The following is a 20,262-nucleotide window of genomic DNA, read 5'->3' as shown; positions in this document are numbered from 1 at the left end:
AAATATAATAATTATTATTATTAGAAAAAGAGTGTAAATTCTGTATCACAGACTAAAATCACTGCAGGGAATGCTCAACAGCTGAAATAGCATGTATAGTGGTTTTATAACATAAAATAAAAAAAGTAATTTTCAGTGTGACTGCAGTCACTAACCTCTGATGATGTCACAGGGAGAGCAGCGTTTTATCTGCGCAATTTGCAGGACTGAGCTGTCAGTTTGACAGCTTGGGTCCTGCTGTGCTTTCAGTTTGGAATGAAAGATACTTTTTTTTTCATTCATGAAAACTGCTGTGTGTAAATAAAAGCTTTCTAAAAACATCACAACAGGGATAAGAAGCAAAAAGATCTTTAGTAAAAAGCAGCACACATTACACATTGTTAGGCACACATTTAACCCCTTGATCACCCTAGATCAGGGCTAGGCAACCTCGGCCCTTCAGCTGTAGTGAAACTACAAGTCCCATGAGACATTGCAAGACCCTGACAATCACAGGTATGACTCCTAGAGGCAGAGGTATGATGGGATTTGTAGTTTAAAAACAGCTGGAGTGCAGAGGTTGCCTACCCCTGCCCTAGATGTTAATGCCTTCCCAGCCAGTGTCATTAGTACAGTGACAGTGTATAATATCACTGATCACTGTATTGGTGTCACTGGTGATGTCAATGAGAGTTAGCCAGTCCTCTCCCAATTAGTGTCAGATTGTCCACTGCACTATCACAGTCTCATTTCAAGGCGCTGATCACCGCCATTACTAGTATAAAATAAACATTCCAGAGTGTGTGTGTGTATATATATATATATATATATATATATATATATATATATATATCTCATAGTTTGTAGACACTATAACTTTCATGTAAACCAACTAATATACACTTAATGTGATTTTTACCATGACATGTAGCAGAATACATTTTTCCCCAAATTTATGAAGAAATTAGATTTTAAATATTTTTTTCATTGGATATATTTTATAGCAGAAAAAAGTTAAGATTTGCTATGTTATCAGGAAACTGTAGAACTATTATTAGAACTATTAGAAAAGCAGAAGTGCACTTCCTGGTGTGTGAGTGTGCCTAGCCACTCCCATGCCTGTAGCCTTATAACACTACAGTATGTGCCATCTGAGATCTTAGCGCTGCTAGTATCAAAGATTCTGAGTGAGATTTGGTGATGTCACTGCTTTTCTGCTTATTGTTCTCCTTGCTGGAGACTCTGACATGAGGAAGTAAAGCCCTACATCTACCAAGATGGCTGTCTCCAAAGAGGGACACAGTGCAGAACAGGGCATAGTAAGTTATTATTATTGGCTGCAAGTAAACCACAGACTCTCTGCTTGCTTTTTTTGGGCATCGCTTCCAAAGATCAGTTCCTCTTTAGCCCTGAAAACATTTTCTTTACTCGCTTACCTCTGTCTGGATGAGGGAGCACTTTATTAGTGGTGGGGCTGCTAAACCCAGTAGATGAAATTGGGGATGATAGTGTCCTCTGCGTTGTTGGTGTTCTTGTGGTCATGACTGTGGTTTGGTTTTCAGTATTTGTCACTGTTACAACCAAAGGATCTGTGGTCCGCAGTATCAATAAAGAAATATATTAACATTGTTTTACTCCACCACATGAAATACATATTGGTGCAAGGTAACAGCAACATTTTCTCTCCATGCTTACCTGTGTTTGGAGTATAGAGCTCTTTGCGTGGGGTGAGACTGCTAAACATTGTAGATAGAGGTGATGGAGTCTTCTGTTTTGGGGTTCCTGTGTACACAGTTGTGGAATCTGTGCTTGTAGAAAATGTTGTCATACTTGTGTTTTGGTTTTCCGTATTAGTTACTGTTGTATCCAAAGCATCAGTGGCCCTCACTGCGAATAAAGCAAAGAAAAAAGATTCATGTCATAGTATAAGTTAAAGCAGTATTAAACCCAAAAGAAAAAATTTATTATTTTGCAGACTACTGATTCTTAAATGTGATGGATCCATTAGTAGGCTTTCTTTTATTTCCCCCTGGCTGGCTAGTAACTCTGTGTTTTTTCAACAGAACAAGCTAGCTTCTATCCTATAAATGTATCAGTTAAGGTGGAGTTCCGCTCATCTGATTCCTCCCCTCCTCCGGTGGCACAATTGGCACCTTTCGGGGGTCTTTGACAGGTATCCTTTCCCACTTCCAGGAGCCTCAGCCGTGGCTATTGACGCCATGGCTGGGGCTCCCTCCTCCTTTTCCTGTCGCCAGGCCAGTAGGAGAGAGGAGCGGGCCTCGCGCATGCGCAGTAGGGTTCCTGGCGGGAAGCCGAAAGGCTACATTGCCGGGTTCCCTTACCCACAATGGCGGCTGCAGCGCTCGAAAGCCGATGGAAACAGCTGTCGAGCGGGGAGGGTGCATGTGATTGGCACCGGGCCAATCAGCACTCTCTAAGTCAGGGGTCATGCAACCTCATAGGACAGTCAGAGGAAAATAAAAACTCTTCCTACAAGCTTTAACCAGTGCTTGGCCGGATACTGAAAGATAGATTTAGCAGTTTATATTTACTAAAATGATTGCATTTCCACATTCTATTCACTGTGGGAAACCAGATATAGTGAATGCAGAGTCCTGGGTTTGGCAATACCAAAATACATAAAAAGCTACAGGTAGCCCACTTTGCAGTAGCTACTTTTAGAGAAAAATTAGAGGATAAATTGGCAAGAAAAAAACACTTTGGGGTTGATTTACTAAAGGCAAATATACTGTGCACGTCAAGCTTGTGCACAGAGCTCAGTAAATGAGGTACAGCTTTACTTTGCAAAGAATACTCAATCACGTGTAAGGACAATAAAAAACAACACTTTTATTTATTGCACATGATTGGATGATAGAAATCAGCAGAGCTTCCTCTCATTTCTGGACCTTCCACTCAGTTCTAGAGAAACTGCAATTGAAGTGCACTTGCAGTGCACAGTATATTTGCCTTTACTAAATCAACCTCCCTGTCTTTTTACTGCAAGACCCTTTCACCCTGGGGCACTTTGCAGGCCCTACAGCTCTAAAAATAACACCTGCAAAGCGCCCTGAAAGAGCCGCTGCTGTGTCTCCGGTGTGAAAGCCCCCCCCCCCCCCCCACGCCGAGGGCTTTCACACTGGAGCGGTGCGCTGGCAGGATGATAAAAAAGGTCCTGCTAGCGGCAATCTTTGGAGCGGTGAAGGAGCGGCGCTCCTTCACCACTCTTGTCCATTGAAACGAATGGGGCAGTATAGCTATACCGAGCTATACCGCCGGCATAGCGCTGCTACAGCAGTGATTTGCAGTGGTTTTAACCCTTTCTAGGCCACTAGCGGGGGGGGGGGGGGGTAAAAGCGCCCGCTATCAGCCAAATAGCTTAGTGAAATTGGCGGTAAAGTGCCGCTAAAAATAGCGGCATTTTACAGCTGACTCTGCCCCCGCCCCAGTGTGAAAGATAAGTATAAAAGATATATTTGCCTTATCAGATAACAGTCAACTCTACAAGATGTTGTGAACAAATACAGCAATGTGCAAAGGTTTTAGGAAGGTGTTGATAAATGTATCAATGAAAAAAAAGTTTGTAAAAAATTTCATTTTTAAATGAGCAGTGATTTACTGATGCTTAAAGTGAAAGCAAAAAAATGAGAAATAACAATAACAAATAAAATTTTCTTTCAACATAGTGTCTGGGGGTCCCCTTAATCTACCTTTAAAGTGGCACATCTGTACCATGTATAGATGTTGCTGCAGCAATAATTGCATTTATAAAGCAAAAAAAAAAAAACATTTTGCCTGCAAGCTTTCTTTATTTTGTAAACAACGGCTTGGGGAGCCAGTCTGTATGATGAGGCCACAACATAGTGCACTGGGAACAAGATTAGAGATTATTTGGATAAATTCTGGTTTCTTCTTGGATAGAAGTAACAGGTGTGGAAAAACTGGTATTTGAGTGTCAGTGGTGCCTTCACACCGTAACCCTATGGGTACTCTTGATGACAGCAAGATTTGGCCTTGCTGTCAAAAATTGAAATGATATGCACCTGTCAATCAGGTGCGGAAAAATTGGTCTTTGGGTGTTAATTGTGCCCATGAAACGCACCAAAAAAATTCTTCCAGAAGAAATCAACACCCACAATGCTAGGCACAATGCTAGGCACAATGCTAGGCAGCCTAGAGATTCCACATCCCAAAAACATTTAATCAGCAACATTGTTATCAGGGGCTTCATAGCTGCTGGTAATCCAGGACTGATTAATTTTGATAAATATCAGACGGTTCACGGAGTCTGTGGTCAGACGCATTCTATTATCAGTAACAAAACCTCCAGCAGCACTGAATGCCCATTTGGAAAACAAGCTGGATGCAGGGCAGCCCAGCAGCTCAACTGCATACTGGGCAAGTTCTGACCAGTGGTCTATTCTCATGACCCAGTAACCCAGTGGATCGTGAACTGAAAAACTCTCCATCTCTGTTTTTGCCCCTAGAAAATTGTCCACCATATGATGCAGATGCTGCTGGTGGGATGTGGACGTTAACAGTCCTGGGTGGCGAGGACTAAAAAAATTGTGAAATGCATCACTTAGGCGGCAGCCTTCTCCACCGCTCCTCTCTTGACTAACAGAAGCCTCAGAACTACATTTTCCATAAGACTGTAAACTTCCAGAGTCTGGAAAAGCGTTATATAAACTCCTCTTTAAGGTGTCCTCAAGAGATTTAATCTTCTGCACCCTCTTTGGGGACAGAACGAGTTCTGAGACTTTCCCCTTGTAACAGTAGTCAAGGAAGGTTGCCAACCAATAGTGATACCTTTCCTTTATGCCACGCACTCTTGGGTCCTTTTAACAGACTTTGAAGCATGAGGGAGCCCCTGCACCGCAAGTTTGCGGAAGCATGAGAAGCACACTCCTCAAGGTCACTGAGGATTACAGTATCTGGAACTGCCTCCTCCCAGGCACGTACTAATCCCAAGGGCTCTGGGGATGGGGGAACCCCTCTCTTCCTCCCCCTGCTCTGCCTTGAGTGCCCTGTTCATAATGCCACACAGAGTCTGCTCCAGCAGAAACACAACAGAGATTGTGTCATTGATGCATGACCATCCTTGTAGCCTCCTGAAATGGTGACAGTACAGGGCATACATCTTTTATGAACAGCCATTGGCGTGGGGAAAAATAGCCAAGCCACAGCCTGAGCCTGTCGTTGTGCCATATTCACACAGGTACTCGTTGATGGCCCTCTGCTGCATGTGCAGTCACTGCAGCATTGCCGCAGTAGTCGAGTTCCACCTGGTGGGCATGTCACAAATTAGGCAGTTTACAGGCAGGTGCAATTAAGCCAACCGAGCACTGGCTGTGTATGACCACCTGAAATGGCTACAGACTCTTCTGGCCTGCTTTAGCAGATATTACAACCCTGGGTATCTATTTAAGAAATGCTGCACCACCAAATTGACGACATGTGCCAGGCATGGCACACGTGTCAATTTTCCTGTGTAAGGGTGGACAGGAAGTTTGTGCTATTATCGCACACCACCATTCCTGGCTCAAGCTGGCATGGCTTGAACAACTTCTGGGCCTGTCCCTGCAGAGCTACAAGAATCTCTGCTCTGGTGTGGTTCCTGTCCCCTAGACACACCACCTGAAGCACTGCATGGCTCCTTTTAGCCTGACTCATTGAATAGCCCCTTGAACGCTTAGGGGGCATTTGTGGTTCATAGGACAATTCAGCAGAGGTGGGCAGGGAGGAGGATGGGGTAGAGCTGACAAATGTCGCATCATCACCACTAGCTGTATGGAGAGGTGGCACAACAAGCTGTAGCACTGAGCCCTATACTGCATCCTTCCGAGTTGCAAGCAGAGTTACCCAGTGTGCTGTGAACAAAATATATTGTCCCTGACCATGCTTGCTGGACCACTTGTCAGCAGTAATGTGGACTTTGCGGCTTAATGCCTTTCCCAATGATGCCACAACATGCCTTCTGCGCGATGGCACAGAGCTGGAATGGCCTTACACGAAAAGATATAGCAAATGGGAACCTGCCATTGTGGCACAGCACATTCTACAAATTTACGGAAGAGGCAGAATCAACCAGACAGAAAGGCAGAAGGTGTAGAGCCAACAGCTTTGACAAGCTTGCATTTTGAGGCTGGGCATGTCGGCGGCAGTGACTGTATTTTTTTTGGCTGCAGCAGGTGGGGCAGAGAAATGTGCCTGGCTATAGTCTACAGCTGGTGGTGTGCTACTGGCAGCTGTGCTGCAAGGACAACCTGCGCTATACCATCATCCCCGTCAGTGGAGGCTGCCAAGAGGTCATGAGGTGTAGCAGGGGCAGGCTGAGGTGAGTAAGGAGGAGAAACAGAATTGCATCCCTTTTGTGTGGCTTTCAGGTGCTCTTGCCAACCGGCTGAATAGTGGGAGGTTAAATGCTTTGTCAAGCATATGGTACCCATACTGGCGTGCAGAGAGATAGAACAGGTCTCTGTTCATGTTCAGTGCTACTGGAGAATTAGGCTGGGTTCACACCTATGCAACATTTTCAAATCTGTTCATTTGAATGAGGCTGGTTCACATATGTGCGTTGCATTCACCCTTCGCATTGCCCAAAAAAAGTGTGCGTTTTCTGGGCATTGCCATGCGAATTGCAGGCACATAATCTTCCATGGGAACGCATCGGATTCGCAGATGCATTCCGCTGTGAATAAGATTGATTTCCCCCTACTCACTACTCAGCTGAACCGCATGACACAATGGAGAGGAATCGCTGAACAGCTGCTTTTTCTCTTCATAGAGAGAACAGAGCTGGAATTCGCACCTCACATGTGTGAATCCAGTCTTGGTTAGTTTTCTATTGTCAGCGTAGAATATCAGTTTAGTGTGAATACAGTGATAGTTCAGTCAGTGTGAGTGTAGTGCAACTATTCAGTTTTACTTTGGTTTCACTTTAATGTGAATCTAGTGAAAGTTCAGTCAGTGTGAGTATAGTGACCATTCAGGTTTACATTAGTGTCAGTTTGTTTTGTCAGGGCAGGTTTACTGCAGTAAAGTTCAGTGTGTTAGTTCACGTTTAACGTAGTATATTTCAGTGCGTTAGTATACGTCTAACGCAGTATATTTCAGTGTGTTTCTGCATGTTTAACGCAGTATATTTCAGCGCGTTACATGCCATTTAATGCAGTATATTTCTGTTTTACACAATATATTTCTGTGTGTTAGTGTGCATTTTTTTTTTTTTGAAAATTTATTTTTATTGAACAGTTTTTTAACACATACAGAACATACAAAAGGTCCCAGAAACCCCAGTCCCCCCCCCCTCCCACCCTCTCCCCCCTGTGCATCCCCCCGATCAACTTCTGAGCGTAATCCATGTTCACCAACAGTACTTCACATATAAAAACATATCTTATACCGTTAATAATTGAATAATTTTCCCAAGACCCGCGACGGGGACGGGAGTCAACCTCAACAGACGACTCCCTGCCCCGTCCTTTACCTGACTCTCAAGGAGTTCTCCCCCCACCTAGCGATTAGATCACAGTATCTGTGGCATCAAGCCAACACCGCCACACTCTCTCAAATTTATTGGGACATCCTCTACTGAGATATGTTGCTTTGTAGAACGGCAGAGCATTATTAACTAAACCCTTCCAATAAGACACTGTAGGAGGATCAGGTTTCTTCCAACACAAAAGGATAGCTTTACGTGCATAAAATAACGTCAGAGAAATCAGAGTCCTCTGCACCTTTCGAGGTGCCAACTCCCCCACCAGTCCGAGCAAACATGCCGCAACCGTGACTGGGATCGGCACCGAAAGTACCGATTGTATAACTTGCGTCACTCCCCTCCAGAACTCCTCAATCTGCAGACACTGCCAAAACACATGATCAAAGTCAGCTCGGTCGGCTGTACAACGCCAGCACCCCCCGGCACCCGTACCATACATTCTGGCCAATCTGGCTGGGGTGTAATATACTCTATGCAGGATTTTAAACTGGATAAGTCTGTCTCTAGCTGATACCAGCGTCTGGAACGGGTAATCCCACATGTCATCCCAGTCCTCCCCCTCAAAGTCCGGCACCAAGGCACGTGTTAGTGCGCATTTAACGCAGTATATTTCAGTGCCTTACTACACATTTAACGCAGTATATTTTAGCGAGTTACTACACGTTTAACGCAGTATATTTCTGTGTGTTACTGCACGTTTAATGCAGTATATTTCAGCGCGTTACATACCATTTAACCACTTCAGCCCCGGAAGATTTTACCCCCTTCCTGACCAGAGCACTTTTTACAATTTGGCACTGTGTCGTTTTAACTGACTGTTATTGAAAGAATACTTTTATAGTGTGGGGGGGGGACTAAAAGCAATTAGTCATGGTTGGAAAGAGTGAAAGCTTTCATTGCTTCATTGTGAGGAGGCACAGTGCATTGTGGTCCTTCGGCGGGTCGAACCAACGGTCGAATGCCCTAATAATATGGGTGTATATCAAAAAACACCCGAATTATCACCATCATGCTTCACTGTTGCCTGCAGACACTCATTATTGTACCGCTCACCAGCCCTTCACCAACTGCCTTCTGCTATAGCCAAATGCTTAAAATTTTGACTCATCAGTCCAGAGCACCTGTAGCCATTTTCTGCCCCTCAGTCCCTGTTTTCATGCATACAATGCCTTGAAAAAGTATTCATACTCCTTTAAACCCCTGGTTTAGATCAAAGCATTTTAATGTGTTAGAATGGCCCAGTCAAAGTCCAGACCTAAATTCAATTGAGAATCTGTGGCAAGACTTGAAAATTGCTGTTCATACATTCTCCATCCAATCTGACAGAGCTTGAGCTATTTTGCAAAGAAGAACGGGCCAAAATTTCACTCTATATGTGCAGAGCTTGCACCTTTAATTGCAGCGAAAGGTAATTCTACAAAGTATTGACTCAGGGGGGCTGAATGCAAGCCACACTTCAGATATTCATTTGTAAAAAAATTGAAAACCATTTATCATTTCTTCTACTTCACAAGTTATGTGCCATTTTGTGTTAGTTTATCACAAACTCCCAATAAAATATATTTACATTTTTGGTTGTAACATGACAAAATGTGGAAAATTTCAAGGGGTGTGAATACTTTTTCAGGGCACTGTAGTTGAGTTGCTTAACTTTGTTTCTACCACAAAGGTTTTAGCTTTTTTCCATGAAAACTAATGCCCCATACACACAGTCGGAAATTCCGACAGAAAAAGTCAGATCGAATTATATTGTCGGAAAATCCGATCGTGTGTGGGCTCTATCGGACTTTTTCTTTCGGAATTTCCAACGGAAAAAGTTTGAGAGCTGGATCTAAAATTTTCTGACAACAAAATCCGATCGGACTTTTTCCGATCACGTGTAGAGCATTCCGACGCACAAAGTGCCACGCATGCTCTGAAAAAAATTTGGAGACGAAAGCTATTGGCTACTGGCCTCTACGTAGTCCCATTGTACATTTTGTATGTCACCTCGTTCTGAATGATCAGATTTTCTGACAACTTTGTGCGACCATGTGTATGCAAGACAAGTTTCGGCCAAAATCCGTTGAAAAAAAGCCGATGGATTTTGTGGTCGGAATGTCCGACCATGTGTATGGGGCATAATTCTGCCCTGACTTCTCTGGACAGTAGATGGGTGTACCTGTAGATGTCATACCATCAGGGAGGCATGTGATTGGCCCCAAATTTAAACTGCAGTAAGACAGTGATCCCAAACATACAGCCTATGTCATTAAGAACTATCTTCAGCATAAAGAGGAACAAGGAGTCCTGGATGTGATGGTTTGCCCCCACAGAGCCCTGATCTCAACATCATAGAGTCTGCCTGGGATTACATAAAGAGACAGATGGATTTGTGGCAGCCTACATCCACAGAAGTATATATAAAAATGTGTATACTATATATAAATACTTGCGCTAATCGTGTAAAAAATGATAAATAGAAAACGCAGTTGCTATACACAAAGTGCTAAACACTTGAAAAACATATGAAGATAAATACAGCGCTCGCAAACACAAGAAGTGAAAAAACAAGAAGTGAAAAAAAACATAAAAAATATTTAATAAACAAAGTTCAAGAAAAGTGACTGTAATGCCGTATACACACGACCTGACTTTCCGGCAGACTAGATCCGACAGGATCAGTCCTTTGGACAATCCGATCATGTGTGGGCTAGTCCGATAGTTTTTCGGAAACAAAATCTGACAGACCATTTTGTAAATTGATAAAAATAAACAAATAAAATATATATTATTGAAAGCATTCATACTTTACAGAATTTTTCACACCTGCTTTTTCACAATACTGTATGTCAGCAAGGTAACAAGTCCTATTTGCATAAAACATATAAATACAGCGCTGTATTTATGTTTTATGGTTTTCAAGTAATTAGCACTTTGTGTATAGCAGCTGCAATTTTTTCACGTCACTGATTCCATTCTTTTGTCACACCATCAGCGCGAGTTTGTATATTTAGTTTATATATTTTTCAAGTCCTATTTGCAACCTCAGAACACTCAATAAGGAGATAGTTTGTGTCTGGCGGACAAGATGGAAGAACTACTTCTGTTACTGTTGTACGAGGAGGATTCCGATTTTGTGGGAATTTCAGAGACTTGGTTCAACAGCTCTCATCATTGGCTGGCAATCATTCAAGGGTATTCCCTATATCGCAAAGATAGGGAGGGTAAAAAAGAAGAGGGGTAGGCCTGTATATCAAAAATGATGTACAAGTGAATGTGAATCATTACGGGTAGACCTACAAAGGGAGGAAATGAAGAGGAAAGTAATAATTATATGTGGATCTCCCTGTTGGGGGGGGGGGGGGGGTCTGTGCTGATAATCAGTACATTGATTATCAGCACAGCCCCCTCCGATGTGCCAATCTCATGCCAATAAGTGCCCAGCAGCATCCCCATAATAAAAGACTGCCAGTGCACACCAGAGTGCCAGTGCCCACCACAGTGCCAATCAGTGCCCATTATACTGCCAATCAGTGCCTAGCAGTAACACCTGTCAGTAACACATCAGTACCTTATCATCAGTGCTGTTCATCAGTGCCACCTGTCAGTGCCAATCAGTGTCAGTGCCCATCACAGCCAACTGTCAGTGCCCATCAGTGCTGCCTGTCTGTGCCACCTATCAGTGCCCATCAGTGCCGCCTATTGGTGCCCATCAGTGCTGCATATCAGTGCCCATCAATTGTACATATCAGTGCCTCCTCATCAGTGCCAGCTCATCAGTGCCCGTCAGTGAAGGGGAAAACAAAATTTTACAGAACCACAGTATGAAAATTAAACTGAAACCAGAAACAGAAACTGAGAAAAGCTTTTTTTTCCTCCAAAATTTTGGTATTTTTTAGTTTGTTTAGCAAAAAATAAAAACCCCAGAGGTGATCAAATACCAAAGGAAATCTCTATTTGTGGGAAGAAAACTATAAAAGTTTAGTTTGAGTACAATGTTGCATGACTGCGCAATTGTCATTCAAAGTGCGACAGCGCTGAAAGCTGAAAATTGTCCTGGGCAGGAAGGGGCGAAAGTGCCTGGTATTGAAGTGGTTAAGGAACTCAGTCAAGTAATTGCCAGGCCATTGTTCCTAATTTTTATGAGCAGTCTACCGACTGGAATGGTACCAGCAGATTGGAGAAAAGCCAATGTAGCACCGATATTTAAAAAAGGGCCATGATACATCCCTGGGAATTACAGACCAGTTAGCCTAACATCAATAGTATGCAAGCTCTTGGAGGGGATGATAAGGGACTATATACAAGATTTTAGTAATGACAATGGTATCATTAGTAGTAATCAGCATGGATTCACGAAGAATTGTTCTTGCCAAACCAATCTATTAACCTTCTATGAGGAGGCGAGCTGCCATCTAGATAAAGGAAGGCCCGTAGTTGTGGTGTATCTGGATTTTGCAAAGGGTCATGGACCAAAGGGTGCGTACATGGATTGAAAACTGGCTACAGAGGCGAGTTCCGAGGGTAGTGATAAATGGGGAGTATTCAGAATGGTCCAGTGTAGAAAGCAGGGTGCCCCAGGGTTATGTCCTGGGATCAATCCTATTTAATTTATTCATAAACGACCTGGAGGATGGGATAAACAGCTCAATCTCAGTATTTGCGGACAATACTATGATAAGTAGGGCGATAATTTCTCCGCAGGAAAATTAGGTTTAATGTAGAAAAATTTAAAATTTTGCATTTGGGGGGCAAAAATATGAATGCAATCTACTCTCTAGAGGGAGAACCTCTGGGGGAATCTAGGATGGAAAAGGACCTGGGGTCCTAGTAGATGACAGGCTCAGCAATGGCATGCAATGCCAAGCTGCTGCAAGCAAAGTCAACAGAATATTGGCATGCATCAAAAAGGGGATCAACTCCAAAAGATAAAACGATAATTCTCCAGCTCTACAAGACTCTGGTCTGGCCGCACCTGGAGTATGCTGTCCAGTTCTGGGCACCAGTCCCCAGGAATGATGTACTGAACCTGGAGAGAGTTCAGAGAAGGGCAACAGGGACTGGAGGACCTTAGATATGAGGAAAGATTATGAGCACTGAACTTATTTTCTCTGGAGAAAAACGCTTGAGAGGGGATATGATTTCAATGTACAAATACCATACTGGTGACCCCACAATAGGGATAAAATTTTTCCACAAAAGGGAACTTAAAGCGACACATGGCCATTCACTAAAATGAGAAGAGGAGCGATTCAAACTTAAACTGCGTAGAGGATTCTTTACTGTAAGAGTGATAAGGATGTAGAATTCTCTTCCACGGGCAGTGGTTTCAGCCGGTAGGATCGATAATTTAAAAAAACTATTAGATAGGCATCTGAATGACTACAGCATGCAGGGATATACAATGTAATACTGACATAAAAGCACACACACAGGTTGCACTTGTGTCCTTTTTTCAACCTCACCATGTATTAAAAAATACATGGGCTGCCAGAGATGATCCTCTTCTAAAAAATACTAGCTGTCTGGCTCCAGCACTTTTTATCAGTTACCAGTGATGTAAGTAACTCAGTTAAAATAAACGGAGTTACTTAATGCAGTTACTTTAGAGGGTAACGAGTAATCAGATTACTCTTTCCCTCATGGTAACTCAGTTCCCATTACTTGGGCAGCATTACAGCAATTACATTTACCGCCCGGGAGGCCCGCCGTGGCCAATGTGCCTGGCCGTTCGTTCCGCCGCGGGGAGGGGGGCTTTCCCCCGCTGAGCTGAGAAGAGGCTGAGACTCAGAGAGACTGTCTGGACCGCCCCATCCCGCCCCACCTATCCAGAGAGAGACTGTAGGGAGGCAGGACGGACACTGAAAAATGAAGTCAGCTGACCAGCTGACACCAATCAAGTGAAGAGGAGGGCCTCTCCCCATGAGGAAAGGCATCCCTGGAGGCATTCAAGTAAGTGACTGTCTGACGATTCGAATTGCAGTGCAATCGATCCATTCCAAGTCCTCCACCATCTCTGCTTCTTACTGATCTCATCCCTACCCACCCACCATCACTTCTACAACAGAGGTGATGAGGGGAATATGGTAGGGATGAGATCAGTGGTGGTAGGGTATGGGATCAGTAAGAGGCAGAGGTGGTGGTGGGAGAGGATGGCACCACCACGGCTACCACCCTCCCAAGTACCACCGCTGCCACCCCCCCAAGTACTGTACACCACCACCGCTGCCACCCCCCCAAGTACACCACCACCACTGCCACCCTCCCCAAGTACCACCGCTGCCACCCCCTCAAGTACCACCGCTGCCACCCATCACAGTTACTTTGCTGAGTAACTAATTACTTTTCCAATGTAGTAACCGAGTTACTAATGCAATTACTTTTTGGGAGAAGTAATTTGTAACTTAAAGCGGGAGTCCACCGGGACTCCGCGTTTTTTTTTTTAAAGTCAGCAGCTACAAATACTGCAGCTGCTGACTTTTAAAATAGTGACACTTACCTGTCCAGCGCGCCCGCGATGTCGGCACCCGAAGCCGATCTCTAGATCGACACTCGAGTGCTGCCGCCGCCATCTTGGGTATGGGAATCAGGAAATGGAGCCTTTCGGCTTCATTTCCCGGTTCCCTACTGCGCATGCGCGAGCCGCGCTGCGCAATGAGGACGGTCCCCGCTGCCTCTGGGATCCGTGTGTTTCCCAGCAGGCAGCGAGGCACTTGCGGAAGGGGGCGGGCACTTGCGGAAAGGGGGCGTAATGTACGCCCCTTTCCGCAGAGAGCTAGCCCGGAAGTGGGTGCAGTTACCTGGATTATCCAGGTAACTGCACCCCCCTCCCCCCTGAAAGGTGCCAATCTTGGCGCCGGAGGGGGGGAGGAATCCGATGAGCGGAAGGTCCATTTTAGGGTGGACCTCCGCTTTAACTAATTCCTTTTTTAAAATAAGATGACCAACACTTAGTTACAGACCTGAAGCAAATAATAGAAAAAAGTCAGAACCTCCTGTTCCGTATATGTGTTCTGTGACTCAGATAGTATGAAAGCCAAAGCGTCATCATAACAGCCAGGTCACTAGCCTTTTCTGGAAAGGTCAGCAATGGCAGCTTGGATTCCTTTAATGCTAAAAAACTGTTTACCTGGTTCTGAAGTAGGGAATTGTTTATGTGTGGTGACACTGCTAGATGTAGACAGAGGTGATGGGATCCGCTTTTTGGTGGTTCTTGTATATAAAGTTGTGGGATCTGTGGTTGTAGAAAATGTTTTGGGAGTTCTTGTACTCATAGCGGTGTTTTGGTTTTCAGTATCAGTCACTGTTCTAGCCAAAGTATCAGTGGTCCTCACTATGAATAAAGCAAAGGAAATGGTTAAAATTGTTTCACCAAAACACAGAATTTATTATGGGTTGTATCTGAATGACTTCCTAGACCTTTGAATGTATTGGACCTAATGTATCTCTATGAATAGGGTGAGCGCAAAGAAAAGACCTAGGTAAAACCAGCATAAAGATAGTGGTAAACCTAAATAAAATGAGTTTAGCTGCAACAAATATAGTCAGCTGCTGATAAAAATATAGCCCTCATTTTACCATGCACAGCTTGCAGGAATTACAAAATGAAACACATCAACAAATGTATGTAAAGACAATACTGTGATAAATCCCAGCTTACAATACAGTGTATAAACAAACAGTATAAGGCAACAAAAGAGGGAAACATTATCTAAGGCCCAGTTCACAGCTATTTTGCAAAGAAGAACAGGCAAAAATGTCACTGTATATGTGCAAAGCTGATAAAGACATACCCAAAATGACTTGCACCTTTAATTGCAGTGAAAGGTGGTTCTATAACAGTGGTTCTCAACTCCTGTCCTCAGAACCCACTAAAAGGAGGCCAGGTTTGAATTATACCTGAAATACATCACAGGTGCTATCATTTGCGGTTCTAGGATTTCAGTATTCAAGTCTGCATCTCCCCAAGGTAATACCTAAAACCTAGTTAGTGGGTCCTGAGGACAGGAGTTGACAACCACTGTTCTACAAAGTATTGACTCAGGGGGGCTGAATACAAATGCATGCCACACTTTTCAGATACTTTTTTGTAAAAAGTTTTGAAAAACATATTCCTTCTACTTCACAATTATGTGCCTCTTTGTGTTGGTCTATCTATCACATAAACTCCCAATAAAATACATTTAGGTTTTTGGTTGTAACATGACAAAATGTTGAAAATTTCAAGGGGTATGAATACTTTTTCAAGGCACTGTAGTTGAGTCGCTTAGCTTTGTTTCCATCTCAGAGGTTTTAGCCTTTTGGCTGCAATTTTTCTGTGAGGATCAATTCTGCCCCGACTTCTCTGGACAGTAGATGGGTGTACCTGGGTCCAACTGGTTTCTGCAGTTCTGTGCAAATGGCACTGCTGAACATCTTCCGATGCTGAAGGAAGTAAGTATGATGTGTCTCATCTGCTGCATTAAGTTTTTTTGGCCGGTCACTGCGTCTACGGTCCTCAGTGTTGCCTGATCAATAGTGTCCTCAATACTGAGAAATACAGGCAGATACTTATTGATCATACCATACCGGGGAAGAGTGTGATTGGCCCCACATTTATTCTGCAGCAGGACAGTCAACCCCAAACACACAGCCAATGTCATTAAGAACTATCTTCAGCATAAAAAAGAACAAGGAGTCATGGAAGTGATGGTTTGCTCCCACAGAGCCTTGATCTCATCATAGAGTCTGTCTGGGATTACATGAAGAAACAGAAAGACTTGAGGTAGCCTACATCCACAGAAGATCTGTGGTTAGTTCTCCAAGATGATCCAAACAAACTACCTGCTAAGTTCCTTCAAAAACTGGGTGCAAGTGTACTCAGAAGAATTGATGATGTTTTGAAGACAAAGGGTGGCCACACCAAATATTGATTTGATTTAAATCTGTCTTCTGTTCGATCACTTTGCATTTTTTAAATTGATAAAAATAAACAATTAAAATAATAGGATTTACCTTTTAGCTTACCTGTAAAATCATTTTCTTGGAGTACATCATGGGACACAGAGCCTTAAGTAATTGCTTAATGGGTTATAGGCCACCTTCAGGTGTTGACACTGGTAAACCCAATCAAAGGAAGTTTACTTCCCTAAATAACCCCTCCTCCTTCCAGGAACACATCAGTTTTTATAGCAAAACAATATACATGTATCCAAAAAGAGGGACGGGACCTCTGTGTCCCATGATGTACTTCAATAAAAGGATTTTACAGGTGAGCTGTAATAAAAATCCTATTTTCTTTGTCATACATCATGGGACACAGAGCCTTAAGTAATTACTTAATGGAATGTCCCATAGCAATGCCACATGAGGGGTTGCAGAAAACCACCCGCAGGGTACACCCAGACTTGAGGATCTATAGTACTGCTTGCAGCACACTGTGCCCAAAGGCGATTTCCTCATTCCTCCCAACATCCACCTGATAACATTTTGAATGTATGCACTGAAGGCCAAGCTGCAGCCTTACAGATCTGAGCAATGGAGGCCTGATGACGCACTGCCCAAGAAGCACTAACCAACCTGGTAGAATGAGCCTTAACCTGAAACGGGGGAATCAAACCCCTTAAATCATAAGTTTGAATTATCACTTGCTGAATCCACTTAGCGACAGTGGATTTTGACGCTGCCTGTCCTTTCTTAGGACCCTCCGGCAGAATAAATAAGACATCAGTCTTACGAATCTGTGCAGTTTTCTTTAAATAGATTTTCACTGCTCTCACCACATCAAGACAATGTAGTGACTTTTCTTTCCTGGAACATGCTTTTGGAAAAAATGATGACAGGACAATATCTTGGTTCAGGTGAAAACCTGAAATTACTTTTGGCAAAAAGCCTGGACGAGGGCGTAACACCACTCTGTCCTCATGAAAATCAAATATGGCTCCTTACAAGAAAGAGCAGCCAATTCTGAAACCCTCCTTGCTGAGGATACAGCAATCAAAAATACCAACTTACTTGTCAGAAGGACTAAGGAAATCTGTTGTATTGGTTCAAATGGCTGTTTTTGTAACATAGACAAAACTAAGTTTAAGTCCCAAGAGTTCAAGGGAGGTTTTATGGGTGGATAAAGCCACGTCCCCCTTTGTATAAAGCCCTGGACTAAATAATGAGTAGCAAGTGGTCTTTGAAATAAGACCAATAAAGCTGAGACTTGGCCTTTAATAGTACTTAAGGCCAATTTCATTTCTACCCCTAATTGTAGAAAGGCAAGAATTCTGCCTATGATATATCTCCGAGGGTGCCAACCCTTGGATTCACACCAGGAAACATAAGCCTTCCAGACTCCATAATATATAGTTCTGTAAGCTGGCTTCCTAGAATGTGGGTTTCAATAGCCAAGCTATTAAATTTAGAGACTGTAAGGAAGCATGGAATATCGGTCCCTGAGAGAGCAGATCCGGCCGTAGTGGGAGAGACCATGGGCCCACCACTGCCATTTTTACGATTTCTGTGTACCATGACCTTCTCCAGAATTATCGGCTTTCTTTCCAGCTTGATCCTGCAAAGAAGTCGAGGCAGCAACTGAATAGGGGGGAATGCGTAGATCAGTGGAAACTGATCCCATGGGGTCACTAACACATCCATTCTGCATGCAAATGGATCCCTTGTTCTGTTCACAAAGTTGACCAACGTCATGTTGAACCTAGATGCTAGAAGATCCATGTACGGAGTCCCCAACCTTTGACAAACAATCCTAAATATGTGAGGGTGAAGAGACCATTCCCCTGGGAATAACTGCTGGCGACTTAAGTAGTCCGCCTGCCAATTCTCCACTCCCAGAATGAAGATTGCAGAAAGGCATGGAACATTCCTTTCTGCCCAAGTTAGAATATGGTTCACCTCTCTCTGCGCTGACAGACTTTTGGTGCCCCCTGGTGATTGATATAGGCCACAGCCGTGGCATTGTCGGATTGAATCCTGACAGGAAAATCCTGTAACCTGAAAGTCCAGGCCTTTAGAGCCAGATGTACTGCCCGAATCTCTAAGATATTGATGGTTAAGATTCTTTCGGTTCTTGACCACTGTCCTTGGACAGTGGTCTTTTCTATCACTGCTCCCCAGCCTGAGAGGCTGGCATCCGTCGTTACCACTTTCCAGATGACTGGTCTGAAAGATTTTCCTTTCAGCAGATTCTGGGTTAATAACCACCCAGTGAGGCTTTGGGCCACTCTTGGAGACAGCCACATTGGTAAGGCTAAAGCTTGAATTGTTTTGTTACAAGCAGATAGGATACTGTTTGCAACAGTCTTGAATGGAACTGGGCATAGGGAACTGCTTCGAATGAAGCTACCATGGTTCCTAGCAACCTCATGCAGAGGCGAATGGAGGGATTGCCATTTGACCTGACCCTCCGCACCAGCTCTCTTATGGAATAGATTTTTGCTTGAGGCAACAACACCCTTTACTGGGCAGTGTCTATGATCAGACCCAAGTACTCCAGCCTTTTTAGTGGTATTTAACCACTTCAATACAGGGCACTTAAACACCTTCCTGCCCAGACCAATTTTGAGCTTTCAGCGCTGTCGCACTTTGAATGACAATTGCGCGGTCATGCTACACTGTACCCAAATGAAATTTTTATCATTTTTTTTCCCACAAATAGAGCTTTCTTTTGGTGGTATTTGATCACCTCTACGGTTTTTATTTTTTGCGCTACAAATAAAAAAAATACCGAAAATTTTGAAAAAAAAAATGTTTTTTTTTGTTTCAGTTTCAAAACTTTGTAAATAAGTATGTTTTCTCCTTCACTGATGGGCACTGATGGGGCTACACTGATGGGCACTGATAAGGTGGCACTGATGGGCACCAATGTGGCACCAATGAAGTGGCACTGATAGGCGGCACCGATAGGCGGCACTGATGGGCGACACGGATGGGCGACACGGATGGGCGACACGGACGGACACTGATAGGTGGCACAAATTGGCACTGATAGCTGGCACGGATGGGCGGCACGGATGGGCATGGATAGGCGGCACAGGTGGGCATGGATAGGCGGCACAGGTGGGCATAGATAGGCGGCACAGGTGGGCATAGATAGGCGGCACAGGTGGGCATAGATAGGCGGCACAGGTGGGCATGGATAGGCGGCACAGGTGGGCACTCAGGCGGCACAGGTGGGCACTCAGGCGGCACAGGTGGGCACTCATAGGCGGCACAGGTGGGCACTTATAGGCGGCATCGGTGTTATAGTAATGGATGCCAATCAGTGCCAAACAATAATGCATGCCAATCAGTGATGCCCATTGTGGCCACTGATTGGCATCCATTATGGGCACTGATTGGCACCCATTGTGCTGACTGGCACCCTGGTGGTCTAGGGAGGATTATGTATTTTTATTACCTTTTCCCTGGTGGTCTAGTGGTGTCCCTGGTGGTCCAGTGTGGGCATCCTCGGGGGGGCTGTGCTGATAATCGATCAGCACAGACCCCCCCTGTCAGAGGAGCAGCCGATCGGCTCTCCTCTACTCGCGTCTGACAGACGCGAGTGAGGGAAAGCCGATCACCGGCTCTTCCCATTTACACTGTGATCAGCCGTGATTGGACACGGCTGATCACATGGTAAAGAGTCTCCGTCGGAGACTGTTTACCGAGATCGTAGTTGCCGGGTGTCAGACTGACACCCCGCAACAACGATCGCCGCGATGCGCGCCCCCGGGGGCGCGCAGCGGCTTATTATCCTAATCACGTCATATGACGTCGGGTTAGGATAATGAAACCACTTTGCCGCCGTCAATTTGTAATAGGGCGGGCGGCAAGTG

At 44.2% G+C, this 20,262-nt stretch overlaps 1 protein-coding gene across 3 annotated transcripts in view; it reads right to left on the bottom strand.

Moving 5' to 3' along the window:
- Positions 1–20,262, bottom strand: part of MADCAM1 (mucosal vascular addressin cell adhesion molecule 1) — a 39,412-nt gene that overhangs the window by 1,615 nt on the left and 17,535 nt on the right. For 2 of the 3 annotated variants that reach the window (XM_077475619.1, XM_077475618.1), the window contains 3 exons: positions 14,592–14,795; positions 1,675–1,866; positions 1,416–1,568 (listed from right to left, as the gene is read on the bottom strand). In XM_077475619.1, the coding sequence (XP_077331745.1) occupies positions 1,416–1,568; positions 1,675–1,866; positions 14,592–14,795 (549 nt within the window). The remainder of the gene's footprint in view (positions 1–1,415; positions 1,569–1,674; positions 1,867–14,591; positions 14,796–20,262) is intronic. The other variant, XM_077475620.1, reaches the window with a different exon arrangement.

Source organism: Lithobates pipiens, unplaced genomic scaffold (assembly GCF_037356315.1).
Source record: "Lithobates pipiens isolate NorthernLeopardFrog02 unplaced genomic scaffold, aLitPip1_a1.2 Scaffold_13, whole genome shotgun sequence".
Classification (NCBI taxonomy): domain Eukaryota; kingdom Metazoa; phylum Chordata; class Amphibia; order Anura; family Ranidae; genus Lithobates; species Lithobates pipiens.
The sequence above is the reverse complement of the archived record's forward strand: the minus strand, read 5'-3'. Positions and strand labels throughout refer to the sequence as shown.